Source organism: Anser brachyrhynchus, assembly GCF_964034855.1.
Source record: "Anser brachyrhynchus genome assembly, chromosome: 18".
Classification (NCBI taxonomy): domain Eukaryota; kingdom Metazoa; phylum Chordata; class Aves; order Anseriformes; family Anatidae; genus Anser; species Anser brachyrhynchus.
In genome coordinates, this window is record NC_137711.1 from 13,005,292 (window position 1) to 13,027,201 (window position 21,910).

Consider the following 21,910-nt stretch of genomic DNA (forward strand, 5'->3'; position numbering starts at 1 on the left):
TTCAGGGAATCTCCACATCTGTACAGGGCTTTAGTGGTGTCACTTTAAGCTCCAGATACAATCTGTAAAATCAAGCCAATAAGGATTAATTCATCTCTGACTAGATGACTATAATTGAGGCTCTCTGCAGCATTATATGAAGTTGGCTTTTTCACATTCACAGACAACATTTTAGTGACACTAAGGTTTGTTTAAAAGTTTGATATCTAAGACTAAGGTCTTCATCCTAGACTTTTTGGTAGCAGACAGAGAAAAAGGTCCTCTCAAGTTGAGATTCATCTGATTTTAATACAGAATGTGTTCATGTGACACTAATTCTAGAATGGGCTTTTCACTGCTAATTGGAATACTCTCCCATATCAGATGACAGAATATGACAGTTGTGATGGCTCAGGAAATAAATCTGTAGAGATCTTACAGCCAGAGGGATTGTTCTGAGCATCAGTCAGACCTGCTGAGTACTAGCCAGAGAATACCTGCATCCCAACAAGATGCTTTAGCTGAGCTGGAACAGATGATAGAAAACAAGACTGAAACTAAGAGCTGAACAATTCATTCCAATGCTCTGTACCATTGCTGTTGCAAACCTTCGTATTTCTAAGATGGCTTCTTTATCTTCCATCCAGTGTCTCTGGTTCTCATATCTTATGCTATATGAAAATGCTTTCTATGCCCAGAAATCCTTTTTCTTATAATGAACAAGTCACTTCCACAAGAATATTCTCCACAATAAAGAGAAGACATGATGCAGAAACAAACATTTGTATAAGCCTTTGGTGAGAGAGCTGCTCTCTGTGCAAGTAAAGCCATTCTTCAAGTTGAGAACAAGGACCAGGCACGTCTAAAGAAAAACTGACCATGTAATTATCTGCACAATGAAATGAGGATTGCTTTGGGGACCTGTTCAAGAAACACACTTTGAGTGACTGAAAGTGACTTAATAGTGACTCTGTCATGAACAAAGCCTTTCTCTTGTCAGGTCTGACATTTGTACAACCAAAGTGAAGTTGTAGTAACAGATTTAGAAAGATAACGTAAAATATGTATGAAGGTAGTGTTTACATTTGGACCTGTCTGCTAGTAGATGTAAAGTCCTGAAAAGCTGAAGTTTTTAATTGTTTCAGGAAATGGACAAGCCCAGGACTAAAAACCTACTGAAGGATTTCTCACTGAGAAAGTTTACCTACAGAATATAAGCCACTAAAATATAAGAAAGGGAGATGGGAAAGCAGAACAAGCTGGAAGAATAAAAATAGCAGAGGAAAAAATGTCAGAAACTAACAACAACAACAAAAAAATAACACTAAACATAAGAAAGAAAAGTAAAATTTAGAATAAAATTCATTGTTGTACATGAAAGCTCTGTACTATTTGTATCTGTGTTCCAACATGGGCATAGATTGGATTGTATTTTCTGAAAAAAAATGTGTTGCTTTTTTTGGTTCAAATCTAGTTCTTCCCATCTAGCAATGGCATTGTTAGAGAAAACTGCTGAAAGATGTACATGGATGTATGCCATGATAATCGGGTCAGTTGCTTTTTGCCAGATAAGGCACAGCTGTTGTGATAATAACACATAATGGTTGTGAGGTAAAGTGTGTGTGTGTATGTGTGTGTGTACCATCAAGGTCTCTCAAACACATGTACAATGAGACCAGCGCTCACACACTTGCACATAACTACGATTCTAAGAGAGCAAACTCCCATTTGCCATTCAGATAACCTCTCCAGGGAGGTGTATTGTCTTCCTGGAGTGCGTGTCAAAGACATTAGGAAGGCTCGGTCGCAGCTCATTAAACCAGAGGGCTACTATCCTCTTATCATCGCCCTAGTTTCAGTTAGGATAGGGTTAATTTTCCTCCTAGTCGCTGGTAGGGTGCTATGTTTTTGGATTAGGATGAGAAGTGTTGATAACACCCTGATGTTTTAGTTGTTGCAGTTGTTCAGTTGTTGCACACACAGGTCAGTCTTATGTATAAGTGATTTTTGCACATTCAGGGTTAACCACATAAACACACAAAGCTCAGCCTAAGAGTTACATAAACGCCAGTCAGTAACACTCACAACAGTCTCTCGCACACAGGTGTGACAGCAAAAGTGTACGTCTTCATGTAAGGCTAAGTTTTGCACATGTAGCTGTGGGATTCTCATACGTGAATGTGCGTCCCGTAAACACAACACAACAATAGTACAATCACTCAGGTATGTGTATCTTGTGTCTCAGGTACACCCCCCCACACAAGGAGATCTCATGTACGATATGGGCGTCTCACACAAGCCCATCTCCCTCCCCCCCGCCCTCCCCGAGCACGTGGTCAGGCAGCACACCCTTCAATAGGTTGCACATACCTGTATGCATAGGCTTCATACACACATCCCCGTCAGTGTCCATACATGTAGAGGCATGTGTGCATTATGTATGTGTGAGTCACATGTAATGCAATGAGTCAGGTGTGCATTTCTGCGCAGAGCCACATGCACAGGTTCATACACACCTGGGTGCACAAAGACATGCGTGTCTTACACACATGGGAGGCACAGATGTGCTGCAGAGTGAGCCTGGCATGCCCACCCAGAGCAGGTTGTGCACATGGAATGGGAGATCATAACCAAAATACAGACACGTGGTGGTGTCTCACATACAGACACATATACAGGAGTGTCACACAGATGAGGGTGTCACCCATATGGTGTACCTCACCTCATGTACATATAGAAGTGTCCCACACATGGGATTCACGCACAACGGGTGTCAGAAGCACACACAGAGTGAGTTGTGCACTCAGCTGAGTTGCACAGACACACCAATGCTTGGGAATGTATGTCACACACACTTGTACATTTCATGTATCCTTGGGTGTGTCACATGGCATCCCTGGCAAGATGGATGTCACCCATGTGGGTGTGTTTCATGAACACGTGGATGGTGTCTCCCACACATGCATGGCTTCTCTCCCAGGTGTCACATACATCTCTCAGACAGTGGCTGTCATACATCGATATCACGTTTCTAATGCACGCAGTATCTTGCGCGCGCGCGCACACACACACACACACACACACACACACACACACGGTCTCTCCTACAGAGACAGGGTCACACACACGGTGTCTCTTACAGACGCGCTCGGCGTCACAGAGAGTGCCACGGCCACCCACGCGGTGTTTCTGACTGACACGCACGGCGTCTGTCACACGGTCTCTCACACACGGTGTCCCGCAGGCACGCGTGTCACGCGGAATGGGTTGCGCACCGCGGGGCCCTCTCCTTCTCCGTCTCCTCCCCCGCCCCCTTTCCCCTCCTCCGCTCCTTCCCTCCCCCTTCTCTCCACCTCATCCCGCTCTCCTCTCCCTTCCCCCTCTTTTAGCCGCCTCCTCTTCCCTCCCCCCCCCCCCCCGCCTCTCCCCCTCCGCGTCCTGCAAGCCGGTAGCGCCCGGGGCCGCCGGGCGCTGGGGCTTCCCCGCTCTCGCCCGTGCTCGGCGGCCGCCGCGCCCTGGGAGCAGAACGGGGCGGGCGCGGGGCGCGGCCAGCGCGGGCCCTCCCGCAGCCCTGCGCGCCGTGGGGCGGGCGGCGGCGCCCCGAGCGGGCGCTGAGCGACGGCGGGGGCCGGGGCCGCGCGGCGGGCGGCGGGCTGCGGGCTGCGGCGGGGCGCGGCCGCCTGGCTGGCAGCATGTCGGGCTCGCGCTGCCAGACGCTGTACCCCTTCTCCGGGGAGCGGCACCGGCAAGGTCTCCGCTTCGCCGCGGGGGAGCTGATCACGGTGCTGCAGGTGCCGGACGGCGGCTGGTGGGAAGGGCAGAAGGAGGACGGGCTGCGCGGCTGGTTCCCGGCCAGCTACGTGCAGCTTCTGGAGGTAGGAGGAGGGCCGCGAGCTGCGCCGACAGGGCGGCGGGGGAGCGCGGGCAGGGGAGGGGGGAGCGCCGGCGGCCGGGAGGGAGCCGCTCGGCGGGCAGGGCCGGGCCGGGCGGGCCGGGACCCGGAGCGGTCCTGCAGCGGTGCCATCGCCGCTCCGCACTCTGCGCGCCGGGCACTGCCCGGGGCTGAGCCGCTGGCCGGCTGAGCCCCGAACGGCAGCTCGGCTCACTGGGGAGTGCCAGCAGTGCACGGGGCAGACGCACGGCAGCACACCGGCGCTTCCGTCGGGGACCCACCTCGGCATCAGTCAGCCCTGTGCCCAGGGAAGGAAAAGAGCCCTGGCCACCCAAGAGTCGGAGTGTGCTTGGTGCTGATAAGGACCAGAGAAGGAGGAGCCTGCCCAGTCCTGCTGCGGCAGCAGGAACCTTTGGTACCCACAGTTGTAGCCACAGAGTGGCAGAGTTCAGGCTCTACGTTGAGCTGCAGGCTCCTCTGGACACTTCATTCACAATTGCTAAACAGCAGCAGAATTCAGTGGTAGAGGTGATGCAGCTCCTGTTAGTCATGCAGGATGGACCAAATGCTGGGCAACTTCCTCTCCCCTTCCCCATCCCTCTCCCTCTCCTTTTTATTTTTTTTCACTAAACATATCTTGGGTTTATGGTGTGGAAGATTCAGATGTGTCCCTTCTGTTGCCACAGCTCCCCAGCTGGCTGGTGATACCTTGCTGTCAGTATGTGTGGCATTGCCCCAGAGAGCCTCAGAGATCCTCACTCAAAGGTCATAATATTTCCATCAGGATGCTGATCAGCTCATTTAGCGTCTGCGCTCTTCAGGGCCATGACATCTAGGGCACCAGCTGTATTCCCACAGAACTGCTTGCTTCTGAGTTTATTATTTTCTTTCCTTTGGAAACCAGACACAATTTGGGTGTGAAATACACATCCACAAAGAGTGCCTTCACAATCTTGCATTTCTGAAAGTGAATTTTGAAACAACTTGTACCAAAGCAAGAATCTGCTATGAGCCCATCAGCTCTTCCCTTGATGACCATGCCCTGGTTGCCCAGGGAAGCGGTTGAGTCACCATCCGTGGAGGTCTTTAAAAGACGTTTAAATGTAGAGCTTAGTGATATGGTTTAGTGGAGGACTGTTAGTGTTAGGTCAGAGGTTGGACTGGGTGATCTTGGAGGTCTCTTCCAACCTAGATGATTCTGTGTGTGATTCTGTGTGGTGTCATTTGGAACTTAACCTAGGATGTGAGTATGGGTTCCTGCAGTGACAGTGCCGATGTGGTTAGCAGTGCAGGGCTTTGCAAGTCGGCCTCTGTTTGTCGTCCAGATTTCTAAGGAGAAATATATAATTTGCAGGATAGCCTGCTTTGCTTATATGCAAGGAAGACACTATCTGTCCCAGGCTTTTCATGCTCACCTTCTGGGAAATCCAGAGCGTCAGGACACACAGCCCTCAGCAGAACCAGGCCCACCGAGGTGCATGTTTTGTGAGCAGAAGGTTCTTTGTAGTAGGACAATATTTTGCCTGCAAATTTGCAATTGCCTTTCTGATTCTCTGGTCCAAATCAATAAAATATCCCTGGTATTTCAATGAAGTTTCTGTTTCTCATTCTTACCTGGAAGGACAGAAAAGGGGATGCAAAATTTCCACCCTCAATGCTAGAAGAGTGAGGCCAGAGACTTTTCACTGCCGCTGAAGCATTTGGGATTTTTTTTTGCTATAGTTTAGGAGTGTGGGAGTCCTTTTGTTTGTCAGTTTTGCCACCTACAAGATCATTTACTGAGATATGTGAATGTTTGTGGTCTTTTACATTGCCAAATATTTACACATCTAACCAGGAATTTAGACATTGTTTGAGGCAAAGTGTATCATGAGATGAGACAAACTTTGCTCAACAAAGGCAGTGGGAAGTCATACACAACGGTTGGTTTTATATCACCTCCCTCTTTCAAACTCCTCTCTTCCCACTTAATTCTGTGTGTGTTATGCTGTGCTCAGAATGGTGCTTAGAGCTCCCAGTTGTGCCTCTCTGACCCTAGGTTCGGGTATGACTGAAAACTTTGTTGCTGCCTGATGGTCCGTGCAGCCCAAACTCCCGTCTCTTGAATAAACCTTCAGAAGGAAGGTAAGAAAGACGACAAGTGCTGAGAGGTGTTTACTCTGGCATGTTTTCTTTTCCTCCAGAGGTTGTTCCTAATAAGGTCTATGGACCAGTGTTAATAGGTAAAGAATTCATAGAATCATAGAATCATTAGGGTTGGAAAAGACCTCCAAGATCATATGGTCCAACCTTCCCACTACCACCAATATCACCAACTAAACCATGTCCCTAAGCACCACATCCAACCTTTCCTTGAACACCCCCAGGGATGGCAATGCCACCACTTCCCTGGCAACCCATCCCAATGCCTGACTACTCTTTCTGAGAAGAAATGTCACCTAATTTCCAAGGTAAACCTCCCGTGGCACAACTTGACGCCATTCCCTCTAGTCCTATCACTAGTTATCTGCTAGAAGATAATTACTTTTTAGGTAGAAGATAACTACCTTTCAGGTAGTTGTAGAGAGCAATAAAGTCTCCCCTGAGCCTCCTCTTCTCCAGACTAAACAACCCCAGTTCCCTCAGCCGCTCCTCACAGGACTTGTGTTCAAGGCCCTTCACCAGCTTCGTAGCCTTTCTCTGGACACATTCCATGGCCCCGATGTCCTTCTTGTACTGAGGGGCAAGAGCTAATTAACTAAATTTATGGGACCACAGGTAGCTAGCACACATTGCAGTTAAGTGGATGTGTGAGAATGAGAAAATTCTGTTAGTGTGTCACTCTCGTGGCTCTGTGCAAGTAGCCTTTCCCTGATGTTTAGGTGTGTGGTTAGCTTGCTCAAGGACCTGATCTAACTGAAAGACACCACGACAGAAATACCCTCCTTTTCCATTCTCTGATCCAAGCTGCCACTCAACCACATAGACACTGGAACTGGCACCAGGGAGGTGAGGAAAACACACAGCCAGATGGAGCCATGAACATGATTCTCCTTTCAGTACCAACCTGCACTCATGTTGTCTTTGAGTGCTCCAGCCCTGCAGCTTTTGGTAAGGTTCAACACTATGTTGTGAGGTAAATTTTTTAGCTACACACTTCTGTTGAAAGAGGAAGATACAATCCTTCCCTTGGCTCTGCCCTCATTTCCCCATTCCTTGTTGTTCACTCTAGTGGGTACCTGTACTCCTCTCTCTGTAGACCCATAACTCATTACCCTTAAGGATAACTGGCTGAATATTCTGCCACAGCAGTGAATGAACATGGCTCGTGGCATTGTCCAAGGCCAGGGCTGGCAGGGTTTGCCCTGCATGGCACATACTGCTTCTCCTTGCAGCAAAGTCTGTCAGGTGGCTGGCTGCTACCCAAAGGAGATGTCCTTTTTCTGAAGCCTTTGTTACTTTAAGGTTGTCACTGTACACAGATGGGTAAGCTGGATTTTCTCATTCACACTACTTCACATTTACCAACAGTGAAATTTCCCTTAAAGTCTGCTCTTTGTTTTGTTCCTGAGCTGAAAGAGGAAAGGGAGAAAGGAATGAAGGAAAGCAGCTGAAAGGGGAGTCTCTTCTAGGGTTGAGTGGTTAGTTTTTCATCCAGCCTGCAGCATGCAGGTTCCTTCTGAACAAATGAGGAGGAAGGACTGTTCCCAGTGTTAACTCTGACTTGGGAGGAACTGTACTGCATCAGCAGCACCTATCTCTCTTCTTGGCCAGCAGAGCTGTGGAGCTGCCAGTGTTGATCACGAGGAGCGTCTGCATGCTTCTGCATTGCTCTGGCTGTCTTACCCAGGATTTGAGGATAGGTCATGCAGCTCCTCTTTGTATGCTTACTCACACTGAATGGTAGTGCTAGACTCTTGCAATGAAAAATGGGTATCTGTGCCTGGTTGTTAACCAGGACTGGTTTTAATGGCAAATGAGGAGTTGGACAGCTCTGAGAAAACCATGAAGGTGGCCTGTGGGAAACAAACTCCAGTGCTAGAGATGGGCATTCCTGAGGAATGCCTTTGCCTCATGGGTTCTCCTGCTGGCAAAAATGTATTTTCAATTCATTCATCACAGGAGATCAAGGAAAGGACTGAAACTGTAGTAAATGTGACGCAAGAGAGGCAAAGGGAGGTCAAGAGGTTTGGCAGTCTTCGGTTCCTACTACCATGGTTGCTGCAAGCCCGCAGTGGTGGATTAGAAGGAAGTGATGTCTGGGAGGTCCCTGTTATGGCAATGGTAGAAGCAATGAGAGCTGGAGGATGAGTGGAATGTGTGCGGGGGATAATTAGGATAAAAGATGTCTATAAGCTCTGGAGAGGATACAGCTGTAATAGATCAAAAGGGATCCAATGGAAAGCATGTCCTACAAGGAGAAGCTGAGGACACTTAGTTTGTCTAGTTTGGAGAAAAGGAAGCTCAGAGGTGATTTTGTTCTCCGCAAGACTCAGAGGAGGGGAGACGGAGGTGCCAGGCTCTGCTCCCTGGTAACCAATAATAGGATATGAAGGAACGGCTCAAAGCTGTGCCAGGGGAGGTTCAGACTGGATGTTAGGAAAAATTTCTGTATTTTGAAGGTGATCAAAGACTGGAATGGGCTTCCTAGCAAGGTGGTTGATGCCTCATGCTTGTCAGTGTTCAAAAGGCATTTGTATAATGCCCTTAATCATATGTTTCAACTTTTGGTCAGCCCTGAAGTGGTCTGGCAGTTGGCCTTGATGTTTGTAGGTCTCTTCCACAAGAAGAGAACACGGGAAGGGACTAGCTCTGTAATGGGATTCCAGGTGGACTCCTTTAGGCCTGGTCTTTTGGTAGCAGTCAGGGAAGCTGCCTTGGTCTTGTCAGAATTGCTGAGCTGAAACGTATGTCTGGAGATCACCTGGTCCTGCTTCACTGGTGAGGTTCTGAATACATGCAAGGATGGAGACTACACAGCCTTTCTGGGCAATCTCTTGTAGTGTTTATGTTTAAATGTGATTTTCAGTGTTTTAACTTGTGCCCACTGCATCTTGTACTTTCAGTGGATATCAATGAGCAGAGACTGTATCTGGTTTATTTTTTAGTGCCCCACATAGATTTTTATACACATTGATCCCTCTCGAGCCTTCTTTTCTTGAGGCTAAATAGTCCCAGTTCTGTATGACAGATGCTCCAATCCCTTAAACATCATTGTGGCCCTTTGCTGGAGTCTTTCCAGTATGTCCCTGTCTTTCTTGTACTGGAAAGCCAAGTACTGTTTCTTGCACTGTTGTACTCTTGGAGATAGTAGGTTAATGGAGAAACAGGACCCAGCTTTTTTTTCTCAACAAGAGAATCAGTTCACACCAGAGAAGTCTGAAAAGGTGCTGCTAAATTCATATGGATTAGCTCTGACTGAGCTTGATTTGTGTTCAAGTAACATCCTTCTTCATACTTGAGAGCTTGGGAAAGAGGGATATTGTTGTCTGTGATTCATATCTGATGGAGTAGATATGCCATCAGCTCCAATCTTCACCCTGCCTTTGGTGATTTATAGCTATGAAAGCAACGAGACTTGACAGTCCAGGGACTGTCACCTACTTCTTCTGGCTATTCCCTCATTCTTGTGCACTTTTTTTTTTGGTTTAACCTTTTGACCATTTGAGCAGAACCATGGAGAAACTGTATCAGACTGCTGCACTGTCCTGGTTTCAGCTAGGATAGGGTTAATTTTCCTCCTAGTCGCTGGTAGGTGCTGTTTTGGATTAGGATGAGAAGAGTGTTGATAACACCCTGATGTTTTAATTGTTGCAGAGCAGTGCTTACACTAAGCCAATGACTTTTCAGCTTCTCGCTCTGTCCTGCCAGCGGGCAGTCTGGGGGTGCAGCAGGAGCTGGGAGGGGACAGACCCAGGACAGCTGACCCAAACTGGCCAAAGGGGTATTCCATACCATCTGGCGTCATGCTAAACAATATATAGGGGTGGCTGGCTGAGGTGGGGGGACTGGCTGCTCAGGGACAGGCTGGGCATCAGTCAGCATTGTGCATCACTTGTTTTGTACACATTATTATTATTAGTAGTACTATTATCATTATTATTAGTATTTTCCTTTTCTGTCCTAATAAACTGTCTCTATCTCAACCCACAGGCTTCATTTTCCTGATTCTCTCCCCCATTCTAGAGAGGGAGAGGGGAGGGTGAGTGAACGGCTGTGTGGTGCTTAGCTGCCGGCTGGGTTAAACCACAACATGCACTCATGGGGTGAACAATTTTCCTTACCATGCTGATGCAAAAAGGAATCTGTGCAGCTACAGGCCTTGTGTAGTGCTTCAGACCAGCTCCATCACAGCAAACACAGGTGCAGTGCAGGTGGAATGTGGTGTACGATACAGTGAATGACAATTCCAGGATTCCTTTACAGCTGAAAGCAACAAAATACTTCCTAAACAGAGGCTCCTTGCCCCATCTGCATGAGGTATGCTTAGCATGATGATGTGTGTAGACAGGTCTCCGCACAGCTCTAGACCTGAGAGCAATTTAGGACAAGCTTCAAGTGTGTCCCAGTTTGTCATAGCCTGTGTTGGTGCGGGATACCATAAATGTCAAGAAGGAGAAGGTGAGGTTAGAGCTCTGGAGCATGTACTCCAGAAGGTGTTTTGCACTCAGGCCCTCTGGGGGGATGCTGGCTGTTGCATCTGCCTTTTCTAGAGATGTGACTTTTAGAGAGGTGGGGACATGTGTCATTCAGTCACATTTGCAAGTGGTTTGTTTTAAAATCTATTTTGGGTACTGCTTTTTGTGTTTGTGGTTGGCTAGAAATCACTTATATAAGCAGCAGCAGTAGCAACATATGCAAATTTGCTGATAATTGTCAGCAGTTTTTATAGCTTCAGCCATCCCACAGATGTAAGTCTTCATGTGAAGCACAGTTTGTGCTTCCAGCATGGATGGAGGTGGCTCTGGAATCTAACTGAGCTAGCTGGACTGAGTAGGATTGAGAGCTGCCACTGATCTTGTCTGCACTTTCACACTTTACTGGAACCATGTTACATTTTGGAAGGAAAGAATCACGTGTTTTCCCTGATGCGTGGTGCATCTGCAGGCATCGGACAGTATTATGCATTACTTCCACTGCTGTGTAATATTCAGGAGGAAACTCATCTTACCTGTGACACACAGACATGGAAAAGTGCAAACAGCTGAGACAGGAGGTTGTGGCACCTTTATCTGCAGGAAGCATGGCATGGCAGGAACTGCTTTATTCGTTGTACGCAGGTAGTCATGAAAAACAAGTATGAAAGGAGTTAATAGAGACGATAATGCTTTTAATTTATTTTATAATGGCAGAGAAATTGTAGAGAATTTCCATGCTGAGATATATCTTGCTGTAAACTGGTATCATCCAAGGAGACAGTGTGCTTAAGGAGAAATGAGAATCTGCAAGTTGATTAGCAAAGAAAATTCTACTTCATGACAAAATGCAACTTTGAAACATTCCTGTGAAACAGAATTTTGATGAAATCTTTATTCTTAGAGAGAAAAGATTATGTTTTTATTTCGCTTTCTTCAGTTTGATGTTGGAGTGTATTTTGAACAAAAACACCCCAAAACATTTTGTCAGAAGGTTTCCCGCCAGTGCTAGGAATGAGCATTGCTGTAGCCAGTGCTGCAGTGTGGTGGCTGTGCTGCACGTTGCCACAGCGAGGGCTGGTGTGAGCAGCTGCAGGAGCTGTTCTCTGCTGCAGTGGGAGTTACATAATGTGTGTGATACAGCTAGAAGAGAGATGTTGGCAGCTTTTGTAGTAGAGCTTTTACTTGATGACCATACAAATAAGGGTGAGGCTGCGTATGCAAAGTACCTGCCTGTCTCTGAGTACCAGAGGCCTGGGCTTTTTATATGTGGCGTCTATACTTCCTGCATGCGGCGATGGTGCTTTGTTTTCTTAGCAGGTCTTTCTACATCCTTTGGCTTAGTTACCTGACATTCCCTCATTCCTCCGTCTCTCCCCTCAAAAGGTCAACATAAAAAGTCACAGAGAGCAACAAGGACATAGGGTGATATGTGATGATCTTGGGTAATTTGTGGCTGCTATCACTGCTTTTTTTGGAGGGTACTCTGCGGAATAAGTAGTAGTTCTCTTACGTAGTCCTGTGTGATGGGAGAGGAATCTGACCTTTAATTTAGGGTGATAAGGGTGTGAGTGCTGAACCCTTCTGTGGTTATCAAGTGGCTAGCAAGTGAGCATGGCATCATGCTCAAAAAACCCACACAGTGTTCCGCTTCTGTTGCTTCACACTTAACAGTTAAGTTCCTTGGCTGAGCAAGTGCCAGGCTGGAACTGGTACTCTTGTCTCCTGCTGGCTCTGCCCAGGGATGCCTGTGGTACCTGCTTGTGCTTTCTGACTGCCCTGCTGCCACTGAAAGATGGTGCTGGGGAGAGGCAGTAAGCATGGCTGAAGAGGGGTTGGCATTTCCCCATGTCTACCTCTTCCAGGCAAAGAAAGATAATTTTGGTTCTTCCAGGGCAGGGATGATTCAATTAGCCAGCATGTTTCTGTAGTCAGTGATACATGCAGCTCTGACCACACAGGCATTTTAGTTTCAAAGTGTCATTTCTGATTTCTGACATCTGTGACTTTCTGTGGCTGTAACTTTTCAGACTTGAAACTTCTGGTCATTGGACCATTGACATTTCCGAAAAACGTGAACAAAACAAAACAATTATTTTCTCATGTTAAAAGAGTAAAGAAATAATGTTTTGTTACCAGAACATTACTTTTTGATCAAGGTTTTTGAGGTATTTTAAAGCCTTGTGAGAATGTGCAGGTCCTAATCCCTAGCTCTTAAGTGTCATCTATTATATGTGTTGTGAAAATTTTCTTTGACTGTCAAAGTTATAGTTAGAATTTAAAAACTGTATAGTACCATAAATACTCAAAAACCTCTGAAAGGAAGGGTCTTGTTGATAGGTGTGGGATTTTTGTGAGCTCTTTTGCCCTCTGCACGAAGGGATCATGTAGAAGCTGAACTCATGGATGCTGTGACTGTAGCGTGTGAGAACAATCAAATCTCTTGCCTTGCAGAAATTGCACAGAACAGAAGTTGTAAAAGTGTTTTTCTTTATCCTTTTCTAGAAGATGGAAACAGGTCACAGAAGGCTTATTCCGCTCATGTCTTTCACCCACGGATTACAAAGGGTGTCTGAAACCTCTCACTGCTGATATCTGCCTGGCAGATGTTGAAGATGAAATGAATTGCCACTCACCTGCATTTTAGGGGTGGATATAGAGTGAAGATGAAAAACATAGATCATTTTAAGACTCAGTTAAAGACTGCTTAGTTCACTGAAGAATTCCCTGTTCATACTGTGCTCTGGGACACACATCCTGTGGAAAACCAAGAGATTTCTGTAGTGATAGTCTCGTTTTCTGGTGTGGATGCAAAATGCATGTTCGATGTCCTGAGGGCTGCACTGCAAACAGCATCCACTGAATATATTACACAGTATGTTACACTGAATACTTTTTAAAGGAATAATGGGAATACGTTGGATACTCACTATTTTCTAAAAAGAACTTTATTTTGATTTCCAAATTGGTAAATTCAGCCCTGAAACCAAGACCAGAAGATACTTGCAGATTTGGATTTTTTCTGCTCATTTCACTTTTGCATGTGTGGTGACTGGGTAGAATTAACTGGTCTTTTTAATAACTGGGTTTTTATCCATGGTTGCTTATTCACAGATTCACAGATTTCTCTAGGTTGGAAGAGACCTCAAGATCATCGAGTCCAACCTCCGACCTAACACTAAGTACTCCACTAAACCATATCCCTAAGTTCTACATCTAAACGTCTTTTAAAGACCTCCAGGGATGGTGACTCCACCACCTCCCTGGGCAGCCCGTTCCAATGCTTAATAACCCGTTCGGTAAAGAAGTACTTCCTAACATCCAACCTAAAACTCCCCTGTCGCAACTTTAGCCCATTCCCCCTCGTCCTGTCACTAGGCACGTGGGAGAATAGACCAACACCCACCTCTCTACAGCCTCCTTTCAGGTAACTGTAGAGAGCGATGAGGTCGCCCCTGAGCCTCCTCTTCTCCAGGCTGAACAAGCCCAGCTCCCTCAGCCGCTCCTCGTAAGACTTGTTCTCCAGACCCCTCACCAGCTTGGTCGCCCTTCTCTGGACTCGCTCGAGCACGTCCATGTCCTTCCTGTAGCGAGGGGCCCAAAACTGAACACAGTACTCGAGGTGCGGCCTCACCAGAGCCGAGTACAGGGGCACATGTATGTTCCATGGAGCACGTTCTTATCATCAATACACCTTGTTTCTGTGTTTCCAGAGTCTTAAATGTCTGAGTATGTACTAGGGATTTGTTTTCATTCTTTCACTGAATACCGACCCTATGTAAAATCACAAAGATAGGGCATTCTTCTGTTTTGGAGAAGTCCAGTAATAATAGTAACAAACAAGTATGTGATTCTGCAGCATTGCGTATAGTGTCTGTATTTGGAAGCGTTCGGGACTCTTGCAGTTGTTTTCACCATGGCCACATTGTAACTCAGGGCAGCAAGGGTGATACTTCTAATATTCCGTATGTTCATCCAGTTTGTGCCATCAGTGGAGCATGGGGAGCCAGCCTAACGAGGGTAGCAGGCAAGCAGCACTGCTAACTTGTGTCTTAGAATATTTGACATAAGGCACTGATATTTTTGTCCTTGATTTCTGGCACTTCCAGGGAACACTTGTTCTGTGAATTTTTTTCGGAATCCAACATTTATGGGATGTGTCTCACTGTGCATACATGGTAGATTTGCTGGAAGCCTCCCAAAAGCTTGGGTCTTGTTGTGGTGGCTGATCCCTACTGTGCACATTTCCAGTAATGGTTCAAGGCTCTGCATCTGGGCAGAATTTGCAGACAGAGAAGAAGTACCTGTTGGGGAAATCTGAAAAAAGCGTAATGGACTTGACGGTCCCCATACTGTGCTCTGCACATAGTCATCAGCTTATGTCAGTTTAAAATGTCTTTGGCCATATGTAATTACAAATTGTACTCCCTTGTGTTGGTATGATCCACTTATGATCTAGTGCAGAACAGTGTAAAATCAAGGCCAACAGTTTCTTCAGTTAGTTTTTCAAGAGCGGGGTGCTTCTGCAAGTGTCTCTATTGAAAAATTAAAAAAAAAATAGTTTGGCTGGATTTTTTATTTCATGCCACTGTGTAAACCTTTACTTATTAAGAGGACCTCTTGTAAAGGACTGGTGTGTGGCAGGAAACCTGGGCCATCAGCTGTGCAGATCTGCACTGTATGTGCAGTGTAGGCAGGCAGGCCAAGCCCATGCAGCATGTGGCTGCAGGCAGAGCAGGGGGTTTAGGCATGGGAGTGCACCTCTACAGTGAGAGCCCTTACATACATGCCATACCAGCAAAAGTGCACTTCTGGCTGGTAAAACTTATTCTGGCTGGGAGGCAGGGCAGGCTGTACACCAGGTGCTACAGATTTGACACTGCATGCTGGCTGCCAGAGGACTTTCTCTGTGCACACTGTGGTAACCATTTGGGGGAAGCACTCCTTGTTCCTGCTAGTAATCCAGTTTTCCACATCACTCTATCAAAATAGCTTTTGTATTAGTCTAGTACATTTGTGGTTAGCCTTTTTGCTGGTAAACTCTTAAAGGAGGATGCCATGGGTTACTCAAGAACTATCACTCTGTATTTTGTAGAACATATACAGCAGTGGAACAGGCCAGCACCTTTTAACATATGCCTTTCTTAATGCTTGGAAACAGTCTATGTTGCTGGTATGGGCCCCTTTGCAATGAATCTAGGCTGACTGACAGGTGGCTTTCAGAGACCTTTGGTCTCTGATCTTTGAACTCCTAGGCAGGTGCAGACCCAGAGGTCAAAAATATTTCCTTGGCATTTTTGGACAGCTGTCAGGCACTTTGTCCTGTATTTGGTAAGAACAGACTCTTTGCAGATTCTTCTTGAGCCACAGATACTTGCACTGTGATGCTGACAGCAAAAGCACTGTAGCCTTCTAGTGCTGGTCTGGGCACCAAATTTCTTTACTGCACGTATCTCCCAGGGCTTTCCCAGCCCAATGACAACTTTAAATAGCCCTTTGCACCTTTGCTGCTGCAGTTTCCAGGGTGTCTGGTGGAAACGGAATACATTCAACATCAGTTGTTTTGTCTTGTATCGCTATGTGTACACCTATTGATCAGTTCCATGCCTTTTTCTTTTGCTCTGTGTTATCTTTTTCCATGGGGAAAAAGAAAGCTCAATGAAAGGTAATTAAAACTTAAAAGTTTGTGAAGACCTGTGATGGTCAAGATGTGGAAGGAAGACGTGAGTGAGCTTTCCACGGCATTACCACAGAGTGCCTGCTCCCAGGTAAGGAAAACACGCAGCTGATCTGAAAGCTGCAGGGGGACTTCCTGGCCCAGCTGCAACCTCACTTGCCTCTCCTACATCAAATGCAGAGCTAGACAGCATTGCTAGTAAGAGTGCTGCTAGAAGACGGGTGATGCTGCAAGGTACATTACATATAAAAATGTGGAAGCTGCCTCTGGGCTGTACGCCTCACATGCAATTGTTAAGTTATCCCATTAGCACTGCATCTTAGCCTTGGAAGTGTCCTCTCACACTCAATGAGTCCAGGAATGGATAAAAGGGAGAAAAGCTTGAGAGTGAGGAGGGAGGCGCATCACAACATAATTAAGAGTCCCAAGCTGGTTTTACTTTTTCCCATATTTGTCCCTATCCTTTATTTAAAACTCTTGTAAATATTCCTTACATTTCAGAGACACGTCTGTTAACTCAGAGTTACATTTCATCTCTTACTAAGCCTACTTTGTGCTTTCTGGCATTTCAGCATTGCTCATTGCCTCTGTTAGCCTTCTTACACTGATTCAATCAGAGACATGATCAAGCAGTGCTGGAACTGTTAAGGAAAAAGCAGTAATTGAATGGAAAGCAAGAATGAAGTTAAAATGAGGCTTCTACTCTCACGAGAGCACACGGTGCTGCCAAAGGACCAGCTTCTGTGGAAGAGGGAGAAGCAAGGATCTTTGAGCTGATGGACACTGTTTGGAACAGGAATTATGTGTGTAGGACTCCAGTTATTACTCCCGTATATAATACTTAGCATTTCTCACTAGTGTAGTTTGCTTGCTATGATGTTACTTCTTTATTGTACTTATCAAAGTTCTTCAGGCTTTTGACTGGAGTAGCTTCATGTATCACTTGCAAATATTTACAACACACTTCTCACTCTCCTTTTCTTGAATTAGTTGAGAAATTAGCTGCATCATCAGACCTTTGTGGTTCCATTGCTAGACTTTTGAGTTAAGAAGACTACCTCTTCTTTTTTTCTGCTCCTTGCTCTCTGGCTTATCAATTTTTTATTTTGCACAGTAGTTTTCTTGCTCCTTGACTGCTTCTTTTCTTCTGAAAGTTTCACAGAAGGAATGAATTTTCACAAGCATACTTCTGATAGGTGGTCTAACAGAAGATGCCGGCTCTCCCAAGAGTACCTAACAGATAGTCTTATGCCATCATGGCTATAACATTACTATCAAGCATATTCTTTCATTCTGCTTTTTTTATTCTGATAATGTATAGGCACTTTCAGAATGTTCTTTTAAATTGACTGGTTGGATCTGCTTTGTTTTCCTGATCCTTTCTAATTCACTTATTTAGCGCTTCATTCAGCTTTCCAAAACAAAATTCTGCAGTTGCTGTGTGCTCAAGTGCTCCTCCTCCTTGAGCCAAATGCCACAAAGCCACAAAGTCAGATCTACAATGATAATCTGATGTATGACAAAAGTAGTTGCAAAGGAAACTTCCTTCAGTTGCTGTAGAGGTGAGACTTGGCTGTAGAACAGGAAGCGTCACAAGCTGTCAAGGTTCTGGTAGTGGGGGTGAAGGAATAATTAGCATGGAAGAGTTTGGGAGAAAGAATGGAGATGCAGAGTAACAGAGGTTGCAGGGGGGTGACAAAGAACGAAGGATTAAAACAGTTTGAATTTGATAACGGTATGGCAACATGCCGTGCAGAAATTGCACAGAAGAGGAATTATATTTCCAAGGGGCAGGCAAATGCTTAACTTGGAAAACAATAGCTAGAAACTGGATTGATGAATGTAGTGTATTCTGCAGTCCCAGAGAAATCTGTGTCCTGTCTGCAGAATTCTGTTTAAAAATCCTGCTGAGGGCTGTGTGTGTAGCACATGGCTGAGTAGTTCCAGCACTGCCCTTGTAATGAGCTGCCTGAGCAGCAGATTTGCTTCTCCTCTGCCAGCTGCTGTATAATAGGGCTAATTCATTACCCAAGGCCAAGTAATCACTCTCAATAGCTAGATTTAAAGGAGAGCCTATGACTTATCTCATTGTGCTGTGAACTGATGATTATCACAATGATATCTGGCACCAAATGAAGACCGGAGTTGAACTGCAGTGTGTTACGGGATGAAGAATGGAACTTCAGGTATTTCCAAAATGAAATCATATTTAAATGATCTATGGGTCCTTTTTGGAATATCGTTTTGAAATGAAACTGAGTTTGTGTCGGCTCCCATCTCAGCTGCATTGCCCCAGGGTTTGCTGGATTCCCGCACTCTTGCTTCCTCCTCTGCCCCTAACCAGCAGGATTTACCAAGTCTGAAAATGGATCATTGGTGAGGTACAAAGCCCTCCCTCAGTGCTGGCCAGAGACATTATTATGGTCTCTACCTCAGCTAACTGGGTTCTTCTGGTGTATGTCTTCATGGCTGTGCTAGAAGCTGGTGGGTAGCTGGTGAAAATCACCATTCCCAGCATCCTGTGATTGCTGTAGCTGTCCAGTGTATACGAAGCAGGGTGCTGCACAGCTTGTCACTGGAGGAGGTAGGAGACAACATGGCATCTTCCAACATCTCTCTCATTTATGACCACCTGTTCTGGCATCTTCTCATCTTTGAGGTGGGACCTGACATGTCTCAGATGTGGGAATCTCTGCTGGAGCATGACAGGAGATCTTCTGACCATATCGGAGCACCATAAACAGGAAATGCACAGCTAAAAACAACCTACTGACTGCAAGCAGTCTGTGAAAGGTGAAAGAAGCTGAGGGCTCAGCTGCTACACTCACTGTGACTCAGGGAAATTTATGTGAAGTACGTACTCACTGAAAGCTACAATTTTTGCAGTACTTTTTCCTCTAGTAGGCTGGAGAACTTGATCACAGAGGTCCATTCAGTGATGCCCAGCAAAGTTCTTCACATCACAGCCTCATAGGCTTGCACCTGTGCACTGCTCCTTCTGGGTGTCCAAGTGAGTACCACTCCAGTATGACCAGTATGAGCAGGGGAACTGCCACCTTCCATGTGGCCATGACCCAGTGTTGCCCAGGCTCCCTTCTCCAGGCCAAGAGCTGCTCCACACGTCTTCTGGGTTGAGAGAGTGTTAGTTTACAGCCACGTGGAGATCATTTCAGATACTCAGATCACCTTGTTAGATCATTCCAATGGGTGTCATATGGGAAGCTGCCCCCATCTTGGCAGTTCTGTCCTGCTGGTTGTCGATTTGCCAGCAGACAGGTTATGTGGAGAGCTGGGCTGGCTCAGGCAGCAGGTGGATTCTGCCATAGCCTCAGCTGTACAGAGCTCTTCTCGGGAAGGGTTGTTCTTCGTCCCCATTTTCTTTTATTTTGGTTGACCTCAGTGGACTCTGCATGAGTCTTGGAGTCTCTGAAGCCAATGTGTCTTTCTTGTTTCTGAGAGTTAAATATGAATAGGCCTGTTCTTGCTGTCTTTCAGTTTTCCTGCAGTACTGGAGGAGGTGCTGGTGCTGACATGAACAGGTGATCAGGGAGGGCCAACTGAGGGCCATGCACTGGGTCTTGCGCAAAGCAGCAGTTCCTCAACCATATGCTTGCATCTGAAAAAATGGTGATTTTTGGAACATAGGTAATGCGGCTGGCTGGCTGTATTAAATGGAGTGGCTTTTTGTTGGGCAAGTTATGGATCTCTGGAAATTGTTCTTTTGGGACATTAGGATCAGAAGTTCTAGTTGCTTTGCTTGAAGTGATGGAGGATCCAGTGTTTGCTTGTGATTAGAGGGGAGAAAGTTTAAAAGTCTCTTTTCCCCTCCTGATGGAAGGGAAGTGCTTTGGGGAAGTTGATTCGAATTGCTGTGCCCGGGCTCTTCCCTTGCTGTGGTGGGATGGAAGGTTTCCTCCTCACCTATCCTCATGCAATCTTCTGCTGTTTTTTTTGTTTGGTTTTTTTTTTTTTCCTCTTAAAACTTCATGCTTTACCCTCCATGCATCTTTTCCTCCAGTGCTGAGAAAACTTAAGGAAAGAGCTGTAGCACCTTCATCATTCCCCAAAAGCTGTCGTGCCCTGAAAAAAAAAAAGTACTAAAGCTGTACCGGGTACTCTGATGCCAGCTTTCCAGCTACATTCCACTGGGCGTACTAACTCATAGCCTCTGCCAGCAGTGTTTTCAACGCTGTCTTTATGCCTTCTTTGTTGCGTAGGTGAGCCAACTGGAGAGCAAGGTCAGGCAGGAGGTGCAGGTGATATCAACAGACAGCCTTATTTTCCACCATTTAGGGGCCAGTGAATAATAAAGGATGTGTGTCTGAGGTCAGGGCATCTATCTCATGGGAGGGCATATTTTTGCATAGGAATTTTAATCTGCCAAACCTGCCCCATTCCCACATACCAACACAGAGCTAGATGTGCTGTGTCTGCTTTGCTGCTTGCCCTGGACTGACAGGGTTTTTGTTTGCTGCTTTTGGGTGTTTGAGAGTAAACAAATTGCAAGTCCTGTGTCAGTGCAAATGTTCCAGCAGCAGCACTACATCTGTCCCCTGGTCCTTTTAGACCCCTGATAATCCAAACTATTGTCTCTCTTGTGTGTTATCTGAATAGCAAAGTTATCACCCATTGTCTTCAGTGGCTTGTTGACCACGGGGCTGGTCACATCCCATGCTACTCTTTAGAGCTACTGGTAGAAAAGTTTAACTGAGGAGATTTGCAGTCCAAACAGTTTCTTCAGTTTCAGTGTGCAGAGACAAATTTATAATTTTATTTCTATGATAGCACGTCATTGTCCTAAGTTATAACAGTGTGCCTGGGTAGCCTCACCTCACCCCATACTCCATATAACTCTGCATTTCATTCCCACATCAGCAGGAGGAAATTGCTCTACAAGAGTGGCTGCAATGGAGAGACTGGCCCTGCAAGGATTTGCAGCTGCCATGCATGCACGCAGCAGGCACTGCCTAAATCTTAGCAGAGTTTGGAGCAAGTTTTCTCCCAAATGCCTGTGCTTGGGGGAGGGGGCTATGTGTATGCACAGGCCTTTCTGCATTACCCTACAGCTTTTGCAGTGGGATCTTTCATCAGAGGTCCAGTTTGTTCTCTCGATAACTGTAGGAAAAACTGTGCAGTCACATGGCCACACCTGCAAGCAGTGAGACCAGTATTGCAAACTGCAGGACATGGTTATACTCAGCACTGCTGGAGCCTTGCCAGTCTGTAAGGGTGCCATAAACGAACCTCTCTCTCTCTCAAAAAAAAAAAAAGCCAATCTGGTCTGTGTTGATTTAGCTTGTGTTGAAGATATCTACTACAGAGGTGCTGAGACAAGAGCCACTTTCAAAAAATGAGCATGGGGACCAAAGCCAAGAGTTTTTGAATGACTGGTGATCTGTGGTACCTTGCTATTGTGTGCTCATTGGGTCCTTCTCTTGTGTCCCCAGCATTCAAGACCTTTCAGTCTCTCTGAGACACGCATTGTGTATGGCAGAACCAAAGTCAGAGTCATTAGACCTCTTTTTTGAAAATAAAAGTGGTGCTGGCCAGTAACCTTTGCCTTGCTCTGTGTGGTGGAGGGCTTGTGTGTTCCTGTGTTGCTTATTTAACAGTGCAGCTCTCAGCAGCTATTGGTGCTATCTGACAGGGTGTCTGACATCTGTATCCCAGTGGAGAAATGCAACATGAGCATTGTCAGGACTGTTTGGCTTCGATGCAACAGACAGCTGTCATGAACAGTTCTACCTG

At 46.1% G+C, this 21,910-nt stretch overlaps 1 protein-coding gene across 3 annotated transcripts in view; it reads left to right on the forward strand.

The window, feature by feature from the left end:
• Positions 1-3,226: 3,226 nt before the first annotated feature.
• GAS7 (growth arrest specific 7) overlaps positions 3,227-21,910 on the forward strand; it is a 113,235-nt gene continuing 94,551 nt past the window's right edge. The window contains exon 1 of one of the 3 annotated variants that reach the window (XM_080560523.1): positions 3,227-3,854. In XM_080560523.1, the coding sequence (XP_080416649.1) occupies positions 3,242-3,854 (613 nt within the window). In that variant the 5' untranslated portion in view covers positions 3,227-3,241. The remainder of the gene's footprint in view (positions 3,855-21,910) is intronic. The other 2 variants (XM_080560525.1, XM_080560524.1) reach the window with 2 other exon arrangements.